The 21,226-nt window shown below is 40.8% G+C and overlaps 1 protein-coding gene across 2 annotated transcripts in view; it reads right to left on the bottom strand.

Moving 5' to 3' along the window:
- Positions 1-210: 210 nt before the first annotated feature.
- Positions 211-21,226, bottom strand: part of LOC122295883 (transcription initiation factor TFIID subunit 10) — a 38,371-nt gene continuing 17,355 nt past the window's right edge. Inside the window, exons 4-8 of one of the 2 annotated variants that reach the window (XM_043105149.1) lie at positions 19,177-19,239; positions 18,983-19,045; positions 18,709-18,766; positions 18,556-18,606; positions 211-590 (exon numbers count right to left, since the gene is read on the bottom strand). In XM_043105149.1, coding sequence (XP_042961083.1) covers positions 510-590; positions 18,556-18,606; positions 18,709-18,766; positions 18,983-19,045; positions 19,177-19,239 — 316 coding nt within the window. In that variant the 3' untranslated portion in view covers positions 211-509. The remainder of the gene's footprint in view (positions 591-18,555; positions 18,607-18,708; positions 18,767-18,982; positions 19,046-19,176; positions 19,240-21,226) is intronic. The other variant, XM_043105150.1, reaches the window with a different exon arrangement.

Genomic DNA, 21,226 nt, shown 5'->3' with positions numbered 1-21,226 from the left:
TACTATCATTTGCTTTTTCTTAGTTATTAATGCTACGGTTTGCATTATTTCTAAACAAAATGGAAGGTTTTTACAAATTAGACGCTGTGGAAAACGTGGTTATTTGCATTGTTTATCATGATATATGGTCTCCATTCTTACCAATAAAGCGCTGAAGAGAAGCATGAACCGTCAATGCCATGTAGGTTGTAAATACTAATACCTCCAAGCAGCTTTAAAAGTAATCTTATTACTAAGAATTGAAGAAAACAAAGATTGTCCAGTCAACATGACAATGGAACGGACATTTTTTTTTTCTTTTTCTTTCCCCCTAACCACTAAAAAAACAAAAAACAAAAAGCAGCATAAATAAGCAACGGGAAGAACCAGGTATAAAATCTCCATTCGACCAACATTCAGACAGAATAAAACTTAGATCGCATAGTTATTTTGCACTCCTGCACTTCTTCCACAACCGATATATATCATAGAACTTCAAAAACGAATTGAGTACAGATTCAACCCAAAGCTCATTCATCCCTTGAAGCAGGATCCATCCCAGTTGAAGGGCTATCAGCAAAATACTCTTGATGCTTCACATTCACGCCATGCTGCTCATCAATAACCAATGAATCAGTTCTAACATTTATACTAATGACAAAATCAGTACACAGGCTAAATTAAAAGCAATGAGTTCTAGAACATTTAAATCAGAGACCAGACATCCAGACCAGTTCAAACATCAAAGCACCAAAAAGATGACTTAAACTGGCAATGAACATTCAATTAATTCTAAAATCACTCATACAAATGGATCCAAAGCTATTGAAGAATCCTATTCGGTGTCAGAAATGGAGAGAAAGTATCCTTATATTTGTGCATATGAGTATATGACACTCATACGAAAGTCTTACGTTACTGTATTTGATGCTGGGTTAGGGTATATTTCAAGTAATATGCCTGCTTTTTTACCGTAAAATTTTTATTAATGGTGTCAGATCTAAGTAGTACAAGATTACTGAAAATGAAACGTTCCATTCAATGCACGGGTTACTGATAATTTAAAGCAAATTACAAAAAAATGACCCATTTTTTCTGGGTCATGTAATGGATCCGGCAGAAATAGTTTATTGATGGACGCTGCATAATGTCACAAATGCAACATCCCACCCTCTTGGTTCTTAAAATTGAAAATGGGGACAAACCAGGATAATCTAAAACCTGACACAACCATGGAGCAGCGTTGTTAAAAGCGAGCTTAAGCGCAATTTGCTAATGCCGAAGCACTTTGCTCATCAAAAGCATAGCACCTATACAGAAGCATGCTTTAAGGGCACTTTTTGGGACTTTTTGTGCAAGCTTAAAGCGGAAAAAAGCGCGCTCTTATGATTTTCTAAATAAAAATGATAAATATCATTCCAAGACCAAGAAAATGATGTAAACAAATATTCTTAAGTATTTTGATGATATTGAAGACCATTTAGATTCTATAGCTCAACATAATGTCATATATGAGGTATATGCTTTGAACTTGATATAATAGTCCAAATTGGCTCTCTAGATGGAATGAAATTTGATTGCTTATATTAGCATAGAAGTCAATACCTACTGTTAACCCCTAAAAATAGCACAACAGGCCGGAAGGGGAGAAAGATTCATTTCTGGCCCGCTGAGGCTATTCGGGCCTCAATCGGTTAGTGTGGAGTTCCCGACGGTGGACCAGTCGAACTGTACGACATCGGTGCATACATACATAGCAGTGAACAGTAAATAAACACTGGAAAAATAAGAGATGGGGGACACAACATTTACGTGGTTCGACATTGGCCTATGTCCACGGGTCGTTTGGGAGGCAAATCTACTATAATATGCTTATTTTACAGTCTCTCATCCTCACTGTACAATGAAGATCTAAGCTCTATCTTCTCGTGGAGATCCCATTGTTGCAATCCCTCTCATGAGGTTGAAGAATCTAAAGGCGTTGAAATCCAAGAAGAAGTCCCTTTCATCGTCTAGCAAAAGCCCCCTTTATCTCCTGCCCTCCCTTGCTTTATATCTCATCTCCAATTTTCCTCTTGACACCATTTCCCTTTCTCGGCATTTTGTCCCCTTCTTCCTTCCTCTCCTTCGGCTTTCTTCTAGTGAGGGGGCCCTTTGATGGGCTGGGCTCTTTATCTGAGCCTGAGATATTTTATCCTCTCCACCTACAATTCTTGAGTTTTTTTGGTCATGGCCCCTTCAGTATATTTTGATTTAAGCATGTACTTTAATTTGATTACGACTATCAAAATATATTTTTTAAAACGAGTGGCTATCAATATCATATATGTATATCAAGTAAAGCGCGAGAAATTTATAAAATGTTTTGTTTAAGTAAAGCTTTGTTTAAGTAGTTAGGGCATTCTTTGTACTACACATGGCTTTGCCTATTCTTTTATTAATACATTTTGTTTACTTATCAAAAAAAAAAAAGTAAAGCTTGCCCACCACATGGGTGGGGTTGCCCCTATGGTGACCGTTCCTCTAAGTTTGATACATTTAAATAAAAAAATGTTTTTACTTTAAAGCTTATATATTATTATTATTATTAAAAAATTTAATTATTTAAAATATTTAATTTGACATGTGGCAATTTGGAAAGTTGCCACATGCTTTCAATTAATGTTGATGGACGAAAAAATTAACAAAGGGTCCTCTTTCTAATAAACTCATAAGTCATATTAGGCATGCAACCCGACCAATCTAGTCTGGCTTTGGGACCGACCTAGCGATCAGGGCAACACAAACTGACCCAACCCAAGGCGGGTCAACCTATTATTATTAAGTGACGAAGCCGAAGGGATGGCCTAGCCCCCCATAAACTCCAAAAACCCAAAGAAATCTCCAGGCTTTGCAATAAGTTTTTATTGGTGTTTTGATCTTGTAATACCCCATATGATAAGGATAAGAGTACGTGGTGTATGGGATCCCACGTTGCTTGGAAATGAGAAGTTCTTGTTCTTTATAAGGTTCCAATGAGACTTTAATTGTATCATTGAGTAGTCATTTTGGAGTATAGGCCATGTGGTTTGGGCATTCCATTGGGGCGTTGCAAATGGTATCAAAGCCTATCCCAACCAGAAATGTGGGACTTGAGCCGTGCCACCTACGACGGACTGGCCCAATGAGGACGTCGGGAATTTAAGAAGGGTAGATTGTGATACCCCATATGATAAGAGTAGGTGGCGTATAAGATCCCACGTGAACGAGAAGTTCTTGCTCTTTGTAAAGTTTCAATGGGCTCTAATTGTATCATTGGCTACTCCTTTTGGAGTATATGTCGTGGTTTGGGCTTTCCATTAGGGCATTAAAGATCTCCCAAAAATTTTTCAATCTCAAATAAATGAGTTGACGTTTGATTTTTCACTATGAAGTTTCCTTCCTACCTCGTGTTTGTCCCGATTCATTCTCTCTCGCACTTCGATGCATGCACTCAATCTTCCTTTCCTTCAGCTCTTGTTGCATTGTTGAAATGGAGAGGCTGTCTCTTCTCTCTCCTCTTGCCATTCCCTTATCAGTTTATTCACAATTTTTTTTTTTTTAAATGTTGAGGAACATCTCCAAGGCAGGGCCCTTTGGACCCACCCTTGCAAAGTATCGATTTGGAAGGAAAAACTCAATATTCCAATATCTCAAGTAATGATTACATTCCCCTATATATATAGATGATAATACTCATCTATTTTAGGGATATTTACAACTTACCTAGGAAAGAATCAAAACTACCTAAAACAGAAAGCTATAAAAACGGAAACTCATATCTACGGATTTGGTAATAGACTACCAAATCCCCTAAAATCATGGGATAAGAAAACATGATCTGTTAGCTGTAGATCTCCTCAATCTTAGCCCCTAACATTGTTGACAGATCATCAAATTAAATCTCCCTATAATTCTACACAAAGTAAACCCTGGTCCCATGCATCGCACCCTCGAAAGTTTCCCTAAACGGAACTGGTTAAATCGCTGGTTTTTCACTAGGGAGTGTGGCCCCAAAAGATTGTTTGCACCCATGAGGTGTTGAATCTTAGATCTTGAAGGGAGTGATACTCCAAGACCAAGGCCTTCACCACTTTGGCCAACTCCTTGGTCTTCACAATGTTTTTGATATATTACTTGGGAGTTTGCATCTTTCTCTTCCTTCTCACCCATCTATTCACTCAGTTCTTACATAATTTGAGATTTTCTATCCGCAAAAGCTCGAAGGATCATGGCAAATTTTAAATTATTTTTTTATTATTTTTTATTTACAGCTGGGTTAAATTATGTAATTCTTGGCTTCTGCAGAAAATTATATTTGCAGAGAAATAAACTGGAAAATGATTCTAAAACAAGGAAGAATCTTTTGGGTTTATGCACCTTGAATTGCTGCTTCAGAATACCATGTTAGAAGCTTTTAGTTAGCAGATTGAGAGACCAGACCCTGGGTCTTAAGTATCATTTATCATTTTGTGTTTTCCTCTCTCTCTCTCTCTCTCTCTCTCTCTCACAACTGATGCTGCACTAATTCAGGGTCTTAAGTATCATTTATCATTTTGTGTTTTCCTCTCTCTCTCTCCTTAAGTATCATTTATCATTTTGTGTTTTCCTCTCTCTCTCTCTCCCCCCCCCCCCCCCCCCCTCTCTCTCTCACAACTGATGCTGCACTAATTTTCTCTCACAACTGATGCTGCACTAATTCAGGGTCTTAAGTATCATTTATCATTTTGTGTGTGTGTGTGTGTGTGTGTGTGTGTGTGTCTCTATCTCTCTCTCTCTCTCTCTCTCTCTCTCTCTCTCTCTCTCTCTCTCTCTCTCTCTCTCTCTCTCTCTCTCACAACTGATGCTGCACTAATTCTTCCTTTGTTATCATAGTATTATGGAGTTGGCATTATAGAGATGGATAGGAGTTTGCATATAGAATCCAAGGTATTTGTATTTAGGAGAATAGGAGGTAATGTGTTCTGTATTACAGACTCTCTCTCTCTCTCTCTCTCTCTCTCTCTCTCTCTCTCTCTCTCTCTCTCTCTCTCTCTCTCTCTCACAACTGATGCTGCACTAATTCTTCCTTTGTTATCATAGTATTATGGAGTTGGCATTATAGAGATGGATAGGAGTTTGCGTATAGAATCCAAGGCATTTGTATTTAGGAGAATAGGAGGTAATGTGTTCTGTATTACAGAAAAGGGTAGAAAACATACTATGTCTTTATATCTATCCGGTTGAGTGGTGGTTTGGTTTGCTAAGGAGATAGAGGTTTGTTGGAAGAATCTTGGTAAGATGGCAGATTATCAGACTAGAAGGGAGGGAGACAGTTTTTATGTTGCAGGGGGGCCATAATCAGTCTGGTAGGTTTCTGAAGATGTTAGAATATGGCACTGGTTCGGATAAAGGAATTTTTGTCATCCCTGAAGGGAGGAGTGGATGTGGATGGGCTGGTTTTGTGAGATTCTTACGAGAATTGGTTGGGTCCTCTTCCATTGCGACTTATCATGCTGATAGAGGTACGTCCAAGGTTGGGCAGGTTGTAAATCATCCAAGTAGTAATTTGATGGCTGTTACTTCTTTACATGCTTGTGACGATAAGGCTGGATGAGGTTCTTATGTGGCAGCATTGATGAAACCTGTGCAATTTTCAGAGAGATTAGGAGGTGCCAAGAGTAGGAAGGAGGTTATCTCACCGGAAGATGGAAGAAGGAAAGAGCCCGCGGGGGGGTACAGAACTCAAGCTTAATTATGGTGATAGTAGGAGTTAGAAGGTGTTGGAAAACATAGCAGAAGTGGAATGGACTCTTTGGCATTTAAGTTCTGAATTAATGGCATAGAAGGATAAAATTGTCTTTTTATTGAATAAGGTTGATGGAGGGCTGGGTTTATTGATGGGTTTGGGCCATAAGATGGAAGCCAAAGATAATAAAGTGAGGCTGGTGGAGGGGATAAGTGGGTCAAGTGAGGTAGGCTGTGGTAGTGGGCTGGGTAGAGGCCCAATCATGCGGTCTGTTTGTTGGAGGGCTAAGGAAAGCACTATGGCTCTTTTAGGCCCAAGAGGAGAAATGAAGAGTCGGCCCAACCCATCGTCGGCACCGATGGCTCATTGGTCAGCACTGAGGGGTGCGACAGAGGTTAGCGTTCCTAATGGGAGCTTTCCGATGAGGAAGGGCTCGAAGGAAAAGGTGGTACCGAGATCTATCGGCCTGTTAGAGGAGAAGGAAGCTTGATCCAACTGCTCGAGGGCGTCAGTGGTGGATTTGTCTGCACACAAAGGAGCAACAGTGGGAGGCAAGCAAGGTGGGTGTTCCTCAGCGATGTATGACACGATGACATCGCCGTCTCAAGGCATATCAAAGAGTCTGGATTCCGACAACCCGAGAGGAAGGGTGCCCAGATCAAGGGCTCGGTGGCTCTAACTGAGACCTTGACGTCACAGACTGGGTCAACAGCGGCAAGCGAGTCTCTGAGAGGCTCTCTGACAGGGATCCATCCACCGGCGATTGTTCAGTTGCTCATATCTAAGTTTTGGAACCCTGGGGGTAGTCTAGTCGTCAATGTGCCAAACATAGAAACCGAGTTAGAGCCAACTTCATATACACCCAATTTCTCACTTGCCAGCAATACTTCCATCTGAGTGGCGGCAGAGTAATCGTCGACAACCGGCAAGCACATCTGTGACATCCTAGCAATCGTCGAAGGGACATTGATGGGGCACCACCTATTGCCAACAAATGAGTCTATGACACCTCAGGAGGCGGAGCAACCATCAGTGCACGGTGGGGAGACCTGGATCTTGAACCCATTTTTGGGTTCTTGGCCCGCCAAACATGCAATCTACACCGTTTGTAAAGTATAGAGACCAATCATCTTACATGTTTACAAATTCTTTGAGTTCATAATCTATTAGGGATGAATTGCTCTGAACTAGGCTTATGTGATATATATATATATGTATGTATGGTTCAACTTGGGGGAGAGAGACGAGTTTTGTTAAGAGTTAAATTAATAAGGGAATTTGTTACAAGGGTAATCTGACTATATTGAAACCTATATATATAACAATAAGAGTTTGAGATTGGCAATGTAAGTGTCCTCTCTCTTCTTTGCTACTATGCAAATCTCTCAACACACTTTCAGTATTTTAGAAGAGTCATTTGACAGTCATGAGTCACCTAAGCAGAGGTAATAAAGTCCTTTCAATGATTAGGTAGCACCGGTTTTGTGTTCTAGCTACTACATATACATCTTAAGACGGGAAAATTATTAGGTACTCCCTAAGCATGGATGACGTGGTACTCCCGTCCTATCACAATATGCCATGTAATTAAAATTATTATGTAAAAGCTAACTTTTAATTGACATGGCATGTAGCAGAATGGGAGCACGACGTGTCAGAACTCTAGGAGTACCTAATAATTACTCTTTAAGAAGTAAGCTGTAATTTTTATCAGGGAAGAGAGAGAGAGAGAGAGAGAGAGAGAGAGAGAGAGAGACGTTCCTGGATTGAAAACAAACCGTAGGATTCCTTTATTTCTCAATAAGATATTGAATTAATTTCAATAACCAACAGCAATTCTTTACAAAAAGAGATCTGTTTGGTTTATTGCATCGAAGATGTAATTATTAGGTTCAAATCTTACCAACGAAAAAAAAGATTTAACGGTGGATCATTTGTGATGATGTGCTCTAAAAAATTTGCATCCAAAGTGACCACTGAACTACACTGATTCAAAACACATATTGTAACACCCAGACCCCCAGTGTTTTTATTATTATTATTATTATTAGATATGTTTTGAGGTAGTAATTTGATTTTGAATAGGATTCATCTTGATAATATAAATCCTTTTTTATTCTCTGTTTGATTTTCCTAATCAGAAAACTATTTATTCAAACAGTTCAAAATCTCTTATCCTTTCAGTTTTCCTTTCCTCGTGGGAGTAGTTGTGATGATCCGCTTTTACGTGTATTTTTACTGAACTGTTGTTTTTATTTTAATTAATATATTGGTTTATTTATTTTAAATTAATGTATTTTAAATTGGTTTTAATTTATTTGATGTTGTGTTTAATTTATTTTAGTCGTTTTACGGTTTTTAATATCATTTTCGGCGGATCGGTTTTTGGTCTCCGGAGTGAGGATTGGACCTCATTTCTTTTCTTTTCTCTTTTTCTTTTTCCCTTTTTCCTTTTCTTTTTCCTTCTTTTTCTTTCTTTTTCTTTCTTTTCTTCTTCTTTCTTCTCCTTTCTCTCCCGCGTACGCCGAATAGCCTGTTTTCTCCTTCCCGTCGCCGCCCCTTTGACCGCCCAGTTCTCCGCCGTCCGGCCACCGTTTGGTGCACCGTCACCACCATTCTCTTCCCCTTCCACCAGAGATCATCCCCACCAATTTTCAGAGCCATCGGACCAGCCGTTAGCTTTCGAGAGCCGCCGGAAGTCGCTGCACCTGCTCTGTTTTTGCCCCTGTCGCCGGTTGCTTTCGCAGCCCAAAACCGCCGCTCGCCAGCGGCGTGGCCTACACCACCCACCCAGTTTTCTTCCCCTCTCACCAGTGAACATCCCCACCAAGTTTCACCTCCATCCGAGCCACCGTTAGCCACCACGAGCTCCTCCAAGCCATACGGTTTTTCACCGATTCCGGCGCCGTCGCACCACCTCCAGCCACCATCTTTTCACAGCTTCTTCCCCTACCTCTTGCCGACCTAAACCACTCATTTCTGGCCTCGATCCGTTGCCGGAGCAGCTCCCACGAGCTCAACTCCGTTCAGCACCTTTTTGGCCTTCGACCGCCATTTCCACCACCACCCACGGCCAAAACTCGTTTCCTTTAGCTTCATAAATATCCCAAGACCATTCCCTCTCAATTTCGTGCATTGGTTTGTCCCCGTTCGAAAATGGGTAATTTATTACCCACGGCGACAGTGTAAATTACACTGTTACGTTGCTTTTCTTCCGCCGTTTGCAACGCCGCAAGCTTTCTAAAAATACCATATAGCGCTGTAAGTATTTTCCAAACCCTATTTTCATATTTAAATATATATTGCTCATTCAATAATTTTATCTGTTGGTTGGCTGATTCCGGACTGAGTCCGAGGAGTTCGGGGGTCGGATGGATGGAGGACGGAGTTGCTTATTTTATTGATATATGTTGGTTGTTTATTTTTGCGCATCGATATTGCATTTACATGGTGCATGCACGTGTGTTTTTGTTTAATTGAGAAAAGCCTGTTTATTGGCGTAAGTGGACTTACGGGTGCGTGTGTATCACGACCCCAAGCCGGGATGGGGTATTATCTCGGTGGAGCTCCTCTGGTCACTCGGGAACGGAATAAACTGAGTGATGTCCCCTGGGTCGTCGTTGGGCGACGACGGGAGCGGGGGCTAGGGGATGCTTGGCTACGAACGCGCCGGGCGCGGAACCGGGCATCGCCCTACGCACCGACTCCGTGGCCCTTCGCTGGTGAGGGCTAGAGGATGCTTGGCTACGAACACGCGGGGCGTGGAACTGGGTATCGCTCGTTAGGTGTCACATGCGTGGTGGTACTTTACGGTGTGGCACTGGAGCCAAGGTGTGCGGATGACCCCTAGGGGAGGTCATGGCGCATACGGATAAAATGGTTTTTGGTTTGAGATGAGTAAAGGCCAAATGTGACTTTTGGCGTGTTTTTTGAAAGGGTTTGTTGTTGGGCCAAATGAGATTTTTGGCGTGTGGAAATTGTGATTTTATGGGTTTTACGCATTGGCATTAATTCATGCATATTGTTTGAGTTCTATATGCTTTTATCTGGTGGTGTTTGGATTTTACTTACCTGCGGTACCATTTTTGGTTCCGTAGATTTTGGTGTAGGATTCATGGAGGAGGAGGAGGCTGAGCCCGAGGATGCGGCTCCGCCGGAGTTTTGATGTCGAAGTTATGCTTTATAGTTTGGTTTAAAACTATATTTGTGTTTTTGTAATATTTTAATTATGTATGTTTTAAACAGCTTGTATTATATTAAGAAAATTCTGGTACTTAGTTATATGACTTTCGTTATCCGCTGCGTGTTCATTCGTGCACATTTGTTGCTTTTGCACACACTTGGTACTCGTCGATAGGGTGGTGACCCGGGTTGTCACCATCCGGACGTCTCGATTTCCCCGTGTCCGCGCGTGGGGATTTGGGGGCGTCACAGTAGTTCTCCAAAGTTTAGTTGAATTCAAACTCTTACTCTAGACCTTATCCAATTTATCCTCAAGACTCACGGCATCTCCCTCTCCCTCATCTATAAAAATCCCACGGGACCTTCAGTTTTAAACACAAGAAAATCCAGTTGACACATAGAGAAACTTACCTGCACAGCCTCCTCATTTTTCCAGCCACCGCCAACCATTTTCAGTAAGTTCCTGACGGGATCTCTCTCTCTTGCCTCGCACCATTACTTTTTCATCTGCTGTTCTCTCACTAATATCACATGCTGCCTTTTACTTTCATCTGTTTATCCAGCCTTTGGAGTTCTAGAAATAAATTATGTGTTTAAGGAAGTATGCGTTGGGCTTAATTGTTTCCAGTCGGTCAAACTGAAACATGGGTCTCCTTTTATGGTTTATTTCTGTTTTTCTCAAAATATCCATGTTGTTTTGAGTTAATTCCAAAAATACCCATGAGTTTTTGTCGTGTATCACCAAATCTTATCTTTTAACTGCAGTAAGAAGTCTCTAGATCTCATTGATGGTGAAATTCCTTTTGTGCCCATAAAACTTTGCTGTTGAGTTTCCAAAAAGCCAATTATACTTCCAGCTTTTTAAGGGTATATGACTCAATGGGCTTTAAAGGTGTTTTTATTTACATGGGCTTTGCTTTATGGCTGGAGTTAATTTTAATCTTGGGCTGGGTTTGTTTTAAATTGGGCTTGATTCTAGTATATTTCAGAATTTTATCTTAATAGTTAAGTGAGTTGATTTCTTGTGGACTTGGTTATTTTTAATGGGCTGGTTGTATTTACAGAACTGTTTTAGTAACTTTAAATGGGTTTTTTCTGTATTTGGGGCTGGGCTGAGTTTTAAATCAGACCAAAGTTTCACTTAAATGAATATATTAGTCTTAGACCCTTTTTATAGAAAATATTTAAGGGCTTTTAAGCATATTTTAAAGTATTCTTTTATATTGTTTCAGCTTATTATTTTAGTTAATATTTTTTTGATAGGTAATAGAAAGCTTTATTAAGATAAAGATGGGCATAGCCCAAGTACACTGGAGGTATACATGAGCATACACCTATTTAGGAACTAGAGGCAGAAGCAAGAAAATCATGGAAGCTTAGGCCATTAAAGTCTAAAGCCATGGCCCACAGAAATAAAGTCTTCCATAAGAAACTCCAAAACTCTTCCAAGGAACGTTCATGATCCTCGAAAAGTCTCTCATTTCTTTCATTCCAAATACACCAAAAAATACAAATTGGAGCCATCCTCCACAAAGATGCAATTTGCGGAGTCCCGGAGATTCCTCGCCAGCTTGCTAAAAGCTCCACCACCCGACCTGGCATTACCCATGCTATTCCCATTCTGTTGAAGAAGTAGTTCCATATCTCACTTGCGAACTTACAGTGTAGGAGTATGTGGTCCACTGTCTCTCCATTGTTTCTACACAAACAGCACCAGTCCACAATAATAAGGCCACGTCTTCTAAGATTGTCAGTGGTCAAGATCTTCCCTAGTGCTGCTGTCCAAACAAAAAATGCAACCTTAGTTGGTGCTTTGCTTCTTTAAATATTCTTCCACGGAAACTTAGGCCTTTGTTGCATGGTATTGACTTCATAGAAGGAACGTACCGAGAATTTCCCCTTTCTATTTGGCCTCCAAACCATCACATCTTCAGTTGTGGCAGCAATGGGCAAGCTGTACAGTAAATTCATAAACTCCAGCAAGTCATTTACTTCCCAATCATTTGCATCCCTGGTAAGACTAATATTCCACTCCTGTGTGTCTTGAAAGATCACCCTCAAATCAGCCACCACAGCTGCTTTTTCCCGTGCAATAGCAAAGATTGTGGGATAGGCATCTTTTAGAACCAGATCACCCACCCACCTATCCATCCAAAAACTGATCCTACTACCATCCCCCAAACATAACCGGGTATTGCAAGAAAAGGACTCCCACCCCTTCCTTATATATTTCCAAAGCCCCACACCATAAGTCCCCCTTCCCTCTTTAGAACACCAACCCCCACATTCACTACCATACTTTATGTCAATCACTCCTTTCCATAAAGCTTCCCTCTCACAATTATACCGCCACAACCATTTACCCAACAATGCCATATTAAAGGCCCTTACATCCCTAATCCCCAACCCACCATCTCTCAACGGAGTACAAATCTTATCCCATCCCACCAAATGATACTTGAACTCTTCTCCTATCCCACCCCATAGGAAATCTCGCTAAAGTTTCTCCAATCTCTGTGCAATGCTAGCAGGGAGTGGGAATAAGGATAAAAAGTATGTAGGAAGGTTAGATAACGTACTTTTAATCAAGGTTATTCGTCCCCCTTTTGATAAGTATAACTTTTTCCACCCAGCCAGTCTCCGTTCGAATTTTTCCAGCACCCCTTCCCAAATAGATTTTGCTTTGAAAGAAGCCCCCAGCGGAAGGCCCAGATATTTCAAAGGCAAGGAAGAGACCACACAACCCAAGATGTTAGCTAGCCCCCTGATATTATTTACTTCTCCCACTACAACCATCTCCGTTTTAGCAAGATTGATCTTCAACCCGGACATGGCTTTAAAGCATAGCAAAATAGCCTTCAGGGATTCTATATGACCTGCCGCTACCTCACAAAATAATAAGGTATCATCTGCAAACAAGAGATGAGAAATAATGATGGAACCATGATTGCCCCCCACATTAAAACCTGAGAAAAATCCACCCCCTACTGCCGCTGACACCATTCTGCTTAGTGCCTCCATAATCAGAACAAATAAGAGAGGGGATAATGGATCTCCTTGCCGTAACCCCCGCGAGCTATTAAAGAATCCTACTGGATTCCCATTAACCAAGATCGAGAAACACACCGTTGATACACAGTGTCTTATCCACTGCCTCCATCTTGCCCCAAACCCACTTCTAACCAAAATATACACCAAGAAATCCCAATTCACGTGGTCGTAAGCCTTCTCCATATCAAGTTTACACAAAATACCTGGGATTCCGGACTTGATTCTGCTGTCCAAACACTCATTTGCTATAAGAACCGAATCTAAAATTTGCCTCCCCTTCACAAAGGCATTTTGAGATTTAGAAATGATCTTTTCCATTACCGTACTCAACCTATTGGCAAGAACCTTTGAAAGTATCTTGTACACGCTGCCCACAAGACTTATTGGTCTGAAGTCCGAAACCTCCATAGCCCCCGCCTTCTTAGGGACTAAAGCAATAAAAGTAGCGTTTAAGCTTTTTTCAAATTTTCCATGCGTAAAGAATTCCTGAAAAACCAGCATTACCTCCTCTCACCACCTCCCAACAAGATTGGAAAAAAGCCAAAGTAAAACCATCCGGCCCTGGTGCTTTATCCTTATTCATTTTCTTAATAACTTGGTGTACTTCTTCCTCTTCAAACGGTCTCTCCAACCAATCTCTGCTAGTTTGGTCTATGGTCTCAAAAGCTAATCCATCTAGGGTCGGCCGCCATTCATGCGGTTCCGCTAGCAAATGTTGAAAATGACTAACCACATGTTCCTTTATCACCTCTTGATCTGAAAAATTTTCACCATTAATGTTCATGGAATCAACGGCATTGAATCTCCTATGCGCATTAGCCATCCTGTGAAAAAATTGTGTACACTTATCCCCCTCTCTTAGCCACAAGGCCCTGGATGCCTCCACGATATTTCCTCCATTAGAATCAATCTTTCTAATTCAGCACTGACTTGAACTTTACGGTTATTCTCCTCCCCTACTCCCTCCAAGGTTTGTAACTCTAGAAACAAATTCTTTTTCTGAGCGGTTACATCACCAAAAACCTGTTCATTCCATATCTTCAAGTCCTTCTTCAATGCTTTCAGCTTATCCGCCAACACCTTACTCGGATTACCTTCGAAGGAGTATGAACTCCACCATTGCCTAATCAAGTCCACAAACCCCTCAACTTTTAGCCACATATTTTCAAACTTGAAAGGCCTTCTCCCCCTTTGTATACCACCACCATCTAGCATTATGGGAAAATGATCCGAACATAGTCTCGGGAATCTTTTCTAACTTAAGCCGGGATAATGTGATTCCCACGAAGGGGAAATAATAAATCTGTCCAACCTTGACCACACATGGTTGTTGGACCAAGTAAATTCCCCACCCATTAACGTTATATCCATAAGTCCCATCTCGGAGATGAAATCTGAAAAATCCACCATGGCTTGATTTTGACGACCCCCTCCTGCTCTCTTGCTAGAGAATCTTGTCACATTAAAATCCCCTCCGATACACCATGGAGCTTCCCACCATGAGCATAACCCAGCTAACTCCTCCCAAAGTAGCCGCCTCTCGCTATCTATATTAGGACCATAAACCCCAGCAAAGGCCCACAAAAAACCATCATCTGTATTTTTAAAGAGACATCCCACCGAGTGTTCTCCCACGTACTCATCTATGCTCTCCACCACCCTCTTGTCCCACATAACCAGGATCCCCCCGGAAGCCCCGTTTGACGGTAAGAAAATCCAGCCTACATACATACAGCTGGACAAACTTCTAATAATATTTCTATCAATATGCTTCAACTTAGTTTCCTGTAGACAAATAATATCCCCCTTCCATTGCCTTAATAAAGATCTTACCCGGAGACGTTTATTAATCTCGTTAAGACCCCTAACATTCCAGCTAATTATTTTGGGCTTCATTTAACAACTGATCCGACCCTCCCTTTGTTTCTACCACGGCTTGCACTCCCCTCCTTACCATCATAGTTAATGGACCAGGTCAATCTCCTCAACTCCCTTTCTCTTTTAGTCCCAGCCCCATTCTGGCCTACCTCAATGGCTATAATCAGGGCTTTAAACTATTCTTCATAACCCGCGCAAGAGATTCCCAAACAATTCTGAAGGTCCTCTATTTTTTTCAAAATCCAATCTGAAGATCTAGTAGGAGTTACCACACTGATAGGGGTTGGGTCTACCTCAACATCTTCCTCCCCCTCTAAAACACTGTCACACGGCTCAAACAGAACCAGATTTCCCTCTCCCTCTATTAACTCTTGATCTGCCGTGACCTCCTTAGTCACCATAGCTAAGGAATTCATTTCAACTACCTCCGGTACCTCTCCCATCTTACACACATCCTTCCAAGAACTGAAATTAGCCTGCATTAATTCGGGTGACAATGAAAAAACCACTCCTTCCCCTTGCTGTTCACGTACTCTCAGAGACAGCTTATCACCCTCAAAGATTTCCCCCTCTTCTATGCACAAGCTTTCACCTGAAGCTTTACTGGCCTCCATCGATCCCTTCTGTACCTGCTCAGCCTCAGAAAACAGAAGCAACTGTGGTACATTAGGCTCCCTGACTTTACCGAGAGAAGGCTCCCTCGCCGTCTCCTCCACCGGCGGCAGCGTCAGCGTCGCACCACCGCCAGACGACTCGCCACCCTCCATCGGCCCATTCTGTCCAAGACCCAGTCCAAGACTCGGGCCCCCTGGATGAGTATCGGGTCCCTTCAGAGAACCCAGAGCCGAAACATGTCGGCCTCCAGTGGGTACCCATATCTTCCGTGGGCTTTTGGCCGGCCCCTTACCCTTCTGAAGCCCATCTAACACTCCCTCATCCCCCCTTAAACCCATGTCTTCAGTATTCTTCTCAAAGCCCACCTTCATGGGCCTTACCTCTACCTGGCCCAGACCCACATTTCCCCCCCCCCCTTCAACGCTGCGTTTCAGAACAGCCAAGGACTCCTTCAAATAACCCACTTGCTTCTCCATATCAGCCAAAGCACGAACCACGTATTCCATATTCACCCCCGACATCCCCCTGCCATCCCCTACACGTGTGACTTTTCACCAGAGAGGAAATCTCACCTGCTCCCTCTGCATATTTTGGCGCTCGAGACACGGCTTCACTGTACGACAGGGGATGGTGTCCCTGCAATGATGAAGGAAGACGCCACAGGCAGCTACCCCTGTTTTGCACTCCCGGAACAGAGTATGAAGCTGTGAGTTCCTGCAGCAACTCATCAAGATACCTCCATCCCACCCCCTTTCCTCCTTCTAGTATCATTAACACACCATGACGTTTCCCATGGCCAAACTCTGATAAGGAGAAGAAACTCCCATAAGAATTGCGCTGTCTCTGCATTACCAGAACTTGAGGCCCACTTCTGCGTGACTTAATGAACTCTGATGACCCCCGGTGTGCTATCCCCTCCTTAACCATTGCAGCCAACCACCCCAAGGATCCATGGTCGAGAGAAATGTGATGTACAGCTCTACAACTGCTCTCTGTACATCTCCACCACCTCTCGCTAACCTTCTCAAACTCAAAACATTTCTGGTCAATAACAATGTTCCTAATCCACCCCATCTCAACACACTAACTCTAAATTATAACACTCACAAAGACTCCAAGACTAAACTAAGCATCTCTAAAAACAATCACCATCGAAATGGATCTGTATTTTCTCAGGTCTACAGAGAGAAAAAAGTTTGGAGAGAGAAAAGTGGCAGTTTTCCCAAAATTCCTGATAAATGCCTTAGTTAATATTACAATTAACCTTTAACTAGATTTTTTATAAAATTATTAAGTTATATGTTTGCACAGAACATTAAGTATTATGATATGAGTTTTGGAATAATATTATTTTATGTAATCTCTTTATATTTGAATATTTATTAAAATTATCTCTATGGTAGGATTTTAAGTATTTAGATTGCTACGACACGTTTTCTAGAAAAGTTTAATAACGTCTAATGCCTCGTATAGGTCACGAGTTACAACGTGAGATTGTGAAAGCAACGCTAAGAGGTAATTAGTATGATCATATAATTGCATGTGTATTGTGAATTCTCTAATGGTATATGAAAATATGATATTTGTCTACGCTACGCTACGAGCTAAGTCAAGGTTAGATTCCTTTTATGATTTTTAATAAATTATGACATTATGCTTGTATGAATGAATTTGTTGTTTGATGGAGTGAATGATTCTAAATCACATGGAAGTCATGAAATGTTCATGTAATAATTTTAAGTCTAGTATGCCATGTAATAAAATAGCCAGTTTATGTATGCCATGTTCATGTAGTACCTAGGTCATGTATGCCATGTTCATGTAGTGATTAAATCTTACATGCTATGTAATATCATGAGGTATTTAGATCAAGTATGTTAGGTAAAGTTCATATAGAACTCAAATCATGTATGCCATGGAATATTTATGTTTAGATCATATTATGCCACGTACAAAGATATGCCATGTTATGCTATGCCATTTGCAAGTATATGCCATGCTAGAAAAGTACATGATATTAAATAAGTTCTCATGCATTAAGAAAGATAAGATGGTTAAGGGTGACACGGACCTAAGCGTGCTCACCAAAAGCTATGTTAAGATGATGCCACGGACCTAAGTGTGGTTCACCATACGTTAAGTGAAATACGAACCTAAGTGTGTTTCACTTCAAGTTACGTTAAGGATGACACGGACCTAAGCGTGGTCATCACAAGTTAAGTTAAGGATGACACGGACCTAAGCGTGTTTATCACAAGATATGTTAAGGATGACACGGACCTAAGCGTGTTCATCACATGTTATGTTAAGGGTGACACGGACCTAAGCATGTTTACCACAAGTTATGTTATGCGGTGCCACGGACTCAAGCGTGGTTCACCTTATGTAAAGTGAAACATGGACTCAAGCGTGTTTCACTCCATGTCATGACAAGTTATGGGGTGCCACGGATCCAAGCGTGGTTCACCATATAATAAGTAAAAGACTAGATAAATAAGTAAATTATGCATTTACGTTTATATGTTCGCCAAGATCATGTATGTTTCTGCTCATGTTGATGATGAATAGACATGCTATGAGAATCTGTGAATGATAAATGTTTGTTTGAAGAGTCTTTCAAAGATTAAGTCTTGTTAAGTTATATTTTAAGGTATGATGTACTATTTACTGAGTATTCAATTCATTTTTGTTTGTTTCTTTGTTTGTTTGTTCTCTTCTATGCTTAAATGTCACAGATGATGGTTGTAAGGACGTAAAGCTGGAGGACCAAGAGTAGACCTAGTACAAGGACTTAGTTCTTTTATGTTTTTATGATAAAAAGTCATGCGTAAGGTTAGTTTATATTTTTATGTTACATTTTCAGTTTTCAGTTTTCAACTAAACAGTTATGTTCAGTTTAATTAATGTTTTCAATAAATGCGGTATTCCAAGATATGAATCTCTTTACCGGGCAATATGTTATGTACGTTAGTAACATCTCTATCCTACGGGAACGGGGTGTTACACATATACATCTAAATTTCATACCAAAAGAATATAACTACACTAAGACTGCTAAAATTGGCTATAAATGCAGAGATTATATAAAGCACTTCATGGCTTACCTCACGCAGTGCTCTTGAGAGGTCCTCCATCGTCAATATTAGGCGCTTATCCTGCTCCCAAGAAGGGAAAGAGAAACAAAAGAAAACACATTATACTGGCCAGTAATGATCATGATATAAAGCCACTGTATACATAGAGATCAGCTGCATCACCTTTTGCTGCTTATCCCTTTTGTCCTTAACTACTGCAGCCTGTCTTGCCTTGCACTGCCTGTATTAGCATATAATTTGTTAAACAGCTTAATTACAGACAAGAAAAGCAACTACCTAGTAGCTTCAACTTGAGTTGATAGTCTATAGGACAAACCGACTTGTATGGTCAGAAGCATCTCAATAGTAAGCCCACATTCCCATTATACTTCAGCAATTACTGGTTTTTTAGTTTGCATAAAAGCGTAAAATATTGATGTCAAGTATAAAACATCACCAGCTTCTGCTCGAACCCTTATGCCTCTCCTTCAAAACCTTGTAGTTGCATTCCAGATTACATCTCCACATCATGGAAAAGTATTGTATTATATAAAATTTGCAGGTGCATTTCCATACACACATGTCATATGTCTCTACATATGTGCATAAGTAATGAAATGGCATAAGAGTTCAAAGTGTTCAATAACGTACTGAAGAGCATCAGTTGCAACCTCAGCTACAAACTTCTGCGTAGCAACAGCTACCAGCCTAATTCTGCAAAAATAAAGCCAAAAAAAGGCAAGACAAACAGCGAAAATAAAAATTAACAACAAAGGCATAGGAGATTGAAAAGGAAAAAAAAAAAAAAGTCTTCAGACTATTTAGAGAGATGTGTTGAACTTTTGTAAACACCATTTCGTTTAGATCACCATAATTCTAAATAGTCTAGAAACTCTATTTTTTTTCAAAAAAAAAAAAAAAGTAACTAGAAACATCATTTTCACAAAGAGCCCCCATGGATAAAAGCAGCAATATAATCAAGATATAATATTCCTTCTCCAGATATTTGAACCACTAACTTCAACCAAAACCTCTTAGCTAAATAATAAATGGTAGCCAGCAGCAACATTGCTGGAAACAAGGCAAGGGCAAAAAAGAGCACAGGCAGAAAGAGTTCATCCAGCTGAGTGAATCAACTGGCATACCTTAAAAAATTTCCCCAACTGAACTATATACACTAAGTTGGCATAAGAGGATATAGCTTTCCTGTTAACTGGGCTTCTTTCAGAGTTTATTTGCACACTTGATCCAAGAGGGCCAAAACATATTGATAAGCCAACCAGATAACCGAGCATTGACTACACCATCATCCAGACTCAGGGACTACATTATCTGCTAATGAGACGTCAAGAACTGATGGCCCAGTAAGCAAAAGACGTATGAATTACAGTTAGATCTGCACTCAATCCTTGAGGTTAATTATTGGGCACCTACGATTAGAACATAGGATTATGGAGGATTAGTTTTATGAAGATTTAGAAACCCACAAGCCCACTAGGCCCATGTAAGGATGAGCAAGCCCAAGTATTATCCTTGCCAAGCCCATAGATAGCCCATGAAAGTGAGCCCACATAGGTTATACCCGAAACCTACTTGCACTACACTTCTAGTTGCAAGCACAAGTCTAGTTCTACTCAAACCACACCTCCTAAGGCAACCACAACTACCACACCCCTTGGACTCAACACCCCCCAAACTCTATTTATAGGCCCCATGATGGGCACCAAGGTGAACCAAGTATTAAAGATCTCTAATAAGTTCTAGATGGACCAATTACAAGATCAAGAGCTAAGAAGAGCAAGGAAGCAATGCAAGGATTGGTGCAATCCACTTAAGACGAGTCTAGCAAGAGCCCAACATTCAAGATGAGCTTGAGAGAAGGAAATCCAATTTTGATCCACGTGATATGAGTTATGGAAGACATGACTTGGGATTTATTATTTGGGCCTATTATAATATTTATGTGATTGAAGGTCTTGGACTTGTTTAATTCATTTAAATTGCTTATTTTATTAGTTATGGGAATTAGTCTAGAATAATTGGGCTTGGGATGTCCAGCCCACATATATGTTTTCTTTTGATGAATTAGGGTTTTTAGGAATTATTATTACATGTAATAAAGGGGGCCGACCAAGGGCTTTTGGGGAAGACCTCATTGTGGCGCCTAGGGTTTCCTGTGGGTAGTTATTTTAAGAGCTTGGGTTTATTATTAGAAGAGCTTAAGGGGGCGCCCTACCAGGGGTATTTTGGGAGTGTCTTAAATTTTGCTAGGGTTATGTTTTGGGAATGGTTATTTAAACTCCTTGTAGCCACATTTTAAAGAGTTTATGAAATTTGATGAATATTTTTTATTATGAGTTGAGTCTATCTCCTCTTGTTCTTGAATGAACTTTTGAACTTATCAAAAGTAAATCACAACTTTTGTAGCGTTCCTCCTTGTAATATAGGTTCTTGAGACAGGTTCTTCAACGGGTCTAGATTTTCTATAATCTAGGTTCTTGAAACGAGCTCCTCAATGGGTCTAGGTTTTCCATTGGCTTGATTTTGGCTTTCTTGGGTGAATTTTTAAATTAATCGTGGGTTCAAAGGATTTCAATCCTACGGGTTCAAATCACCCCATATGAGAGCCCACCTCCCATGACATGAGCACTAGCATGGCCCCAAGGCCACGAAATTCTCTTCAATTTTGTGGTAAAACCAA

This window comes from Carya illinoinensis, chromosome 15 (assembly GCF_018687715.1).
Source record: "Carya illinoinensis cultivar Pawnee chromosome 15, C.illinoinensisPawnee_v1, whole genome shotgun sequence".
NCBI lineage: Eukaryota > Viridiplantae > Streptophyta > Magnoliopsida > Fagales > Juglandaceae > Carya > Carya illinoinensis.
Note: the sequence above shows the minus strand (reverse complement) of the source record. Positions and strands in the feature narration are given on the sequence as shown.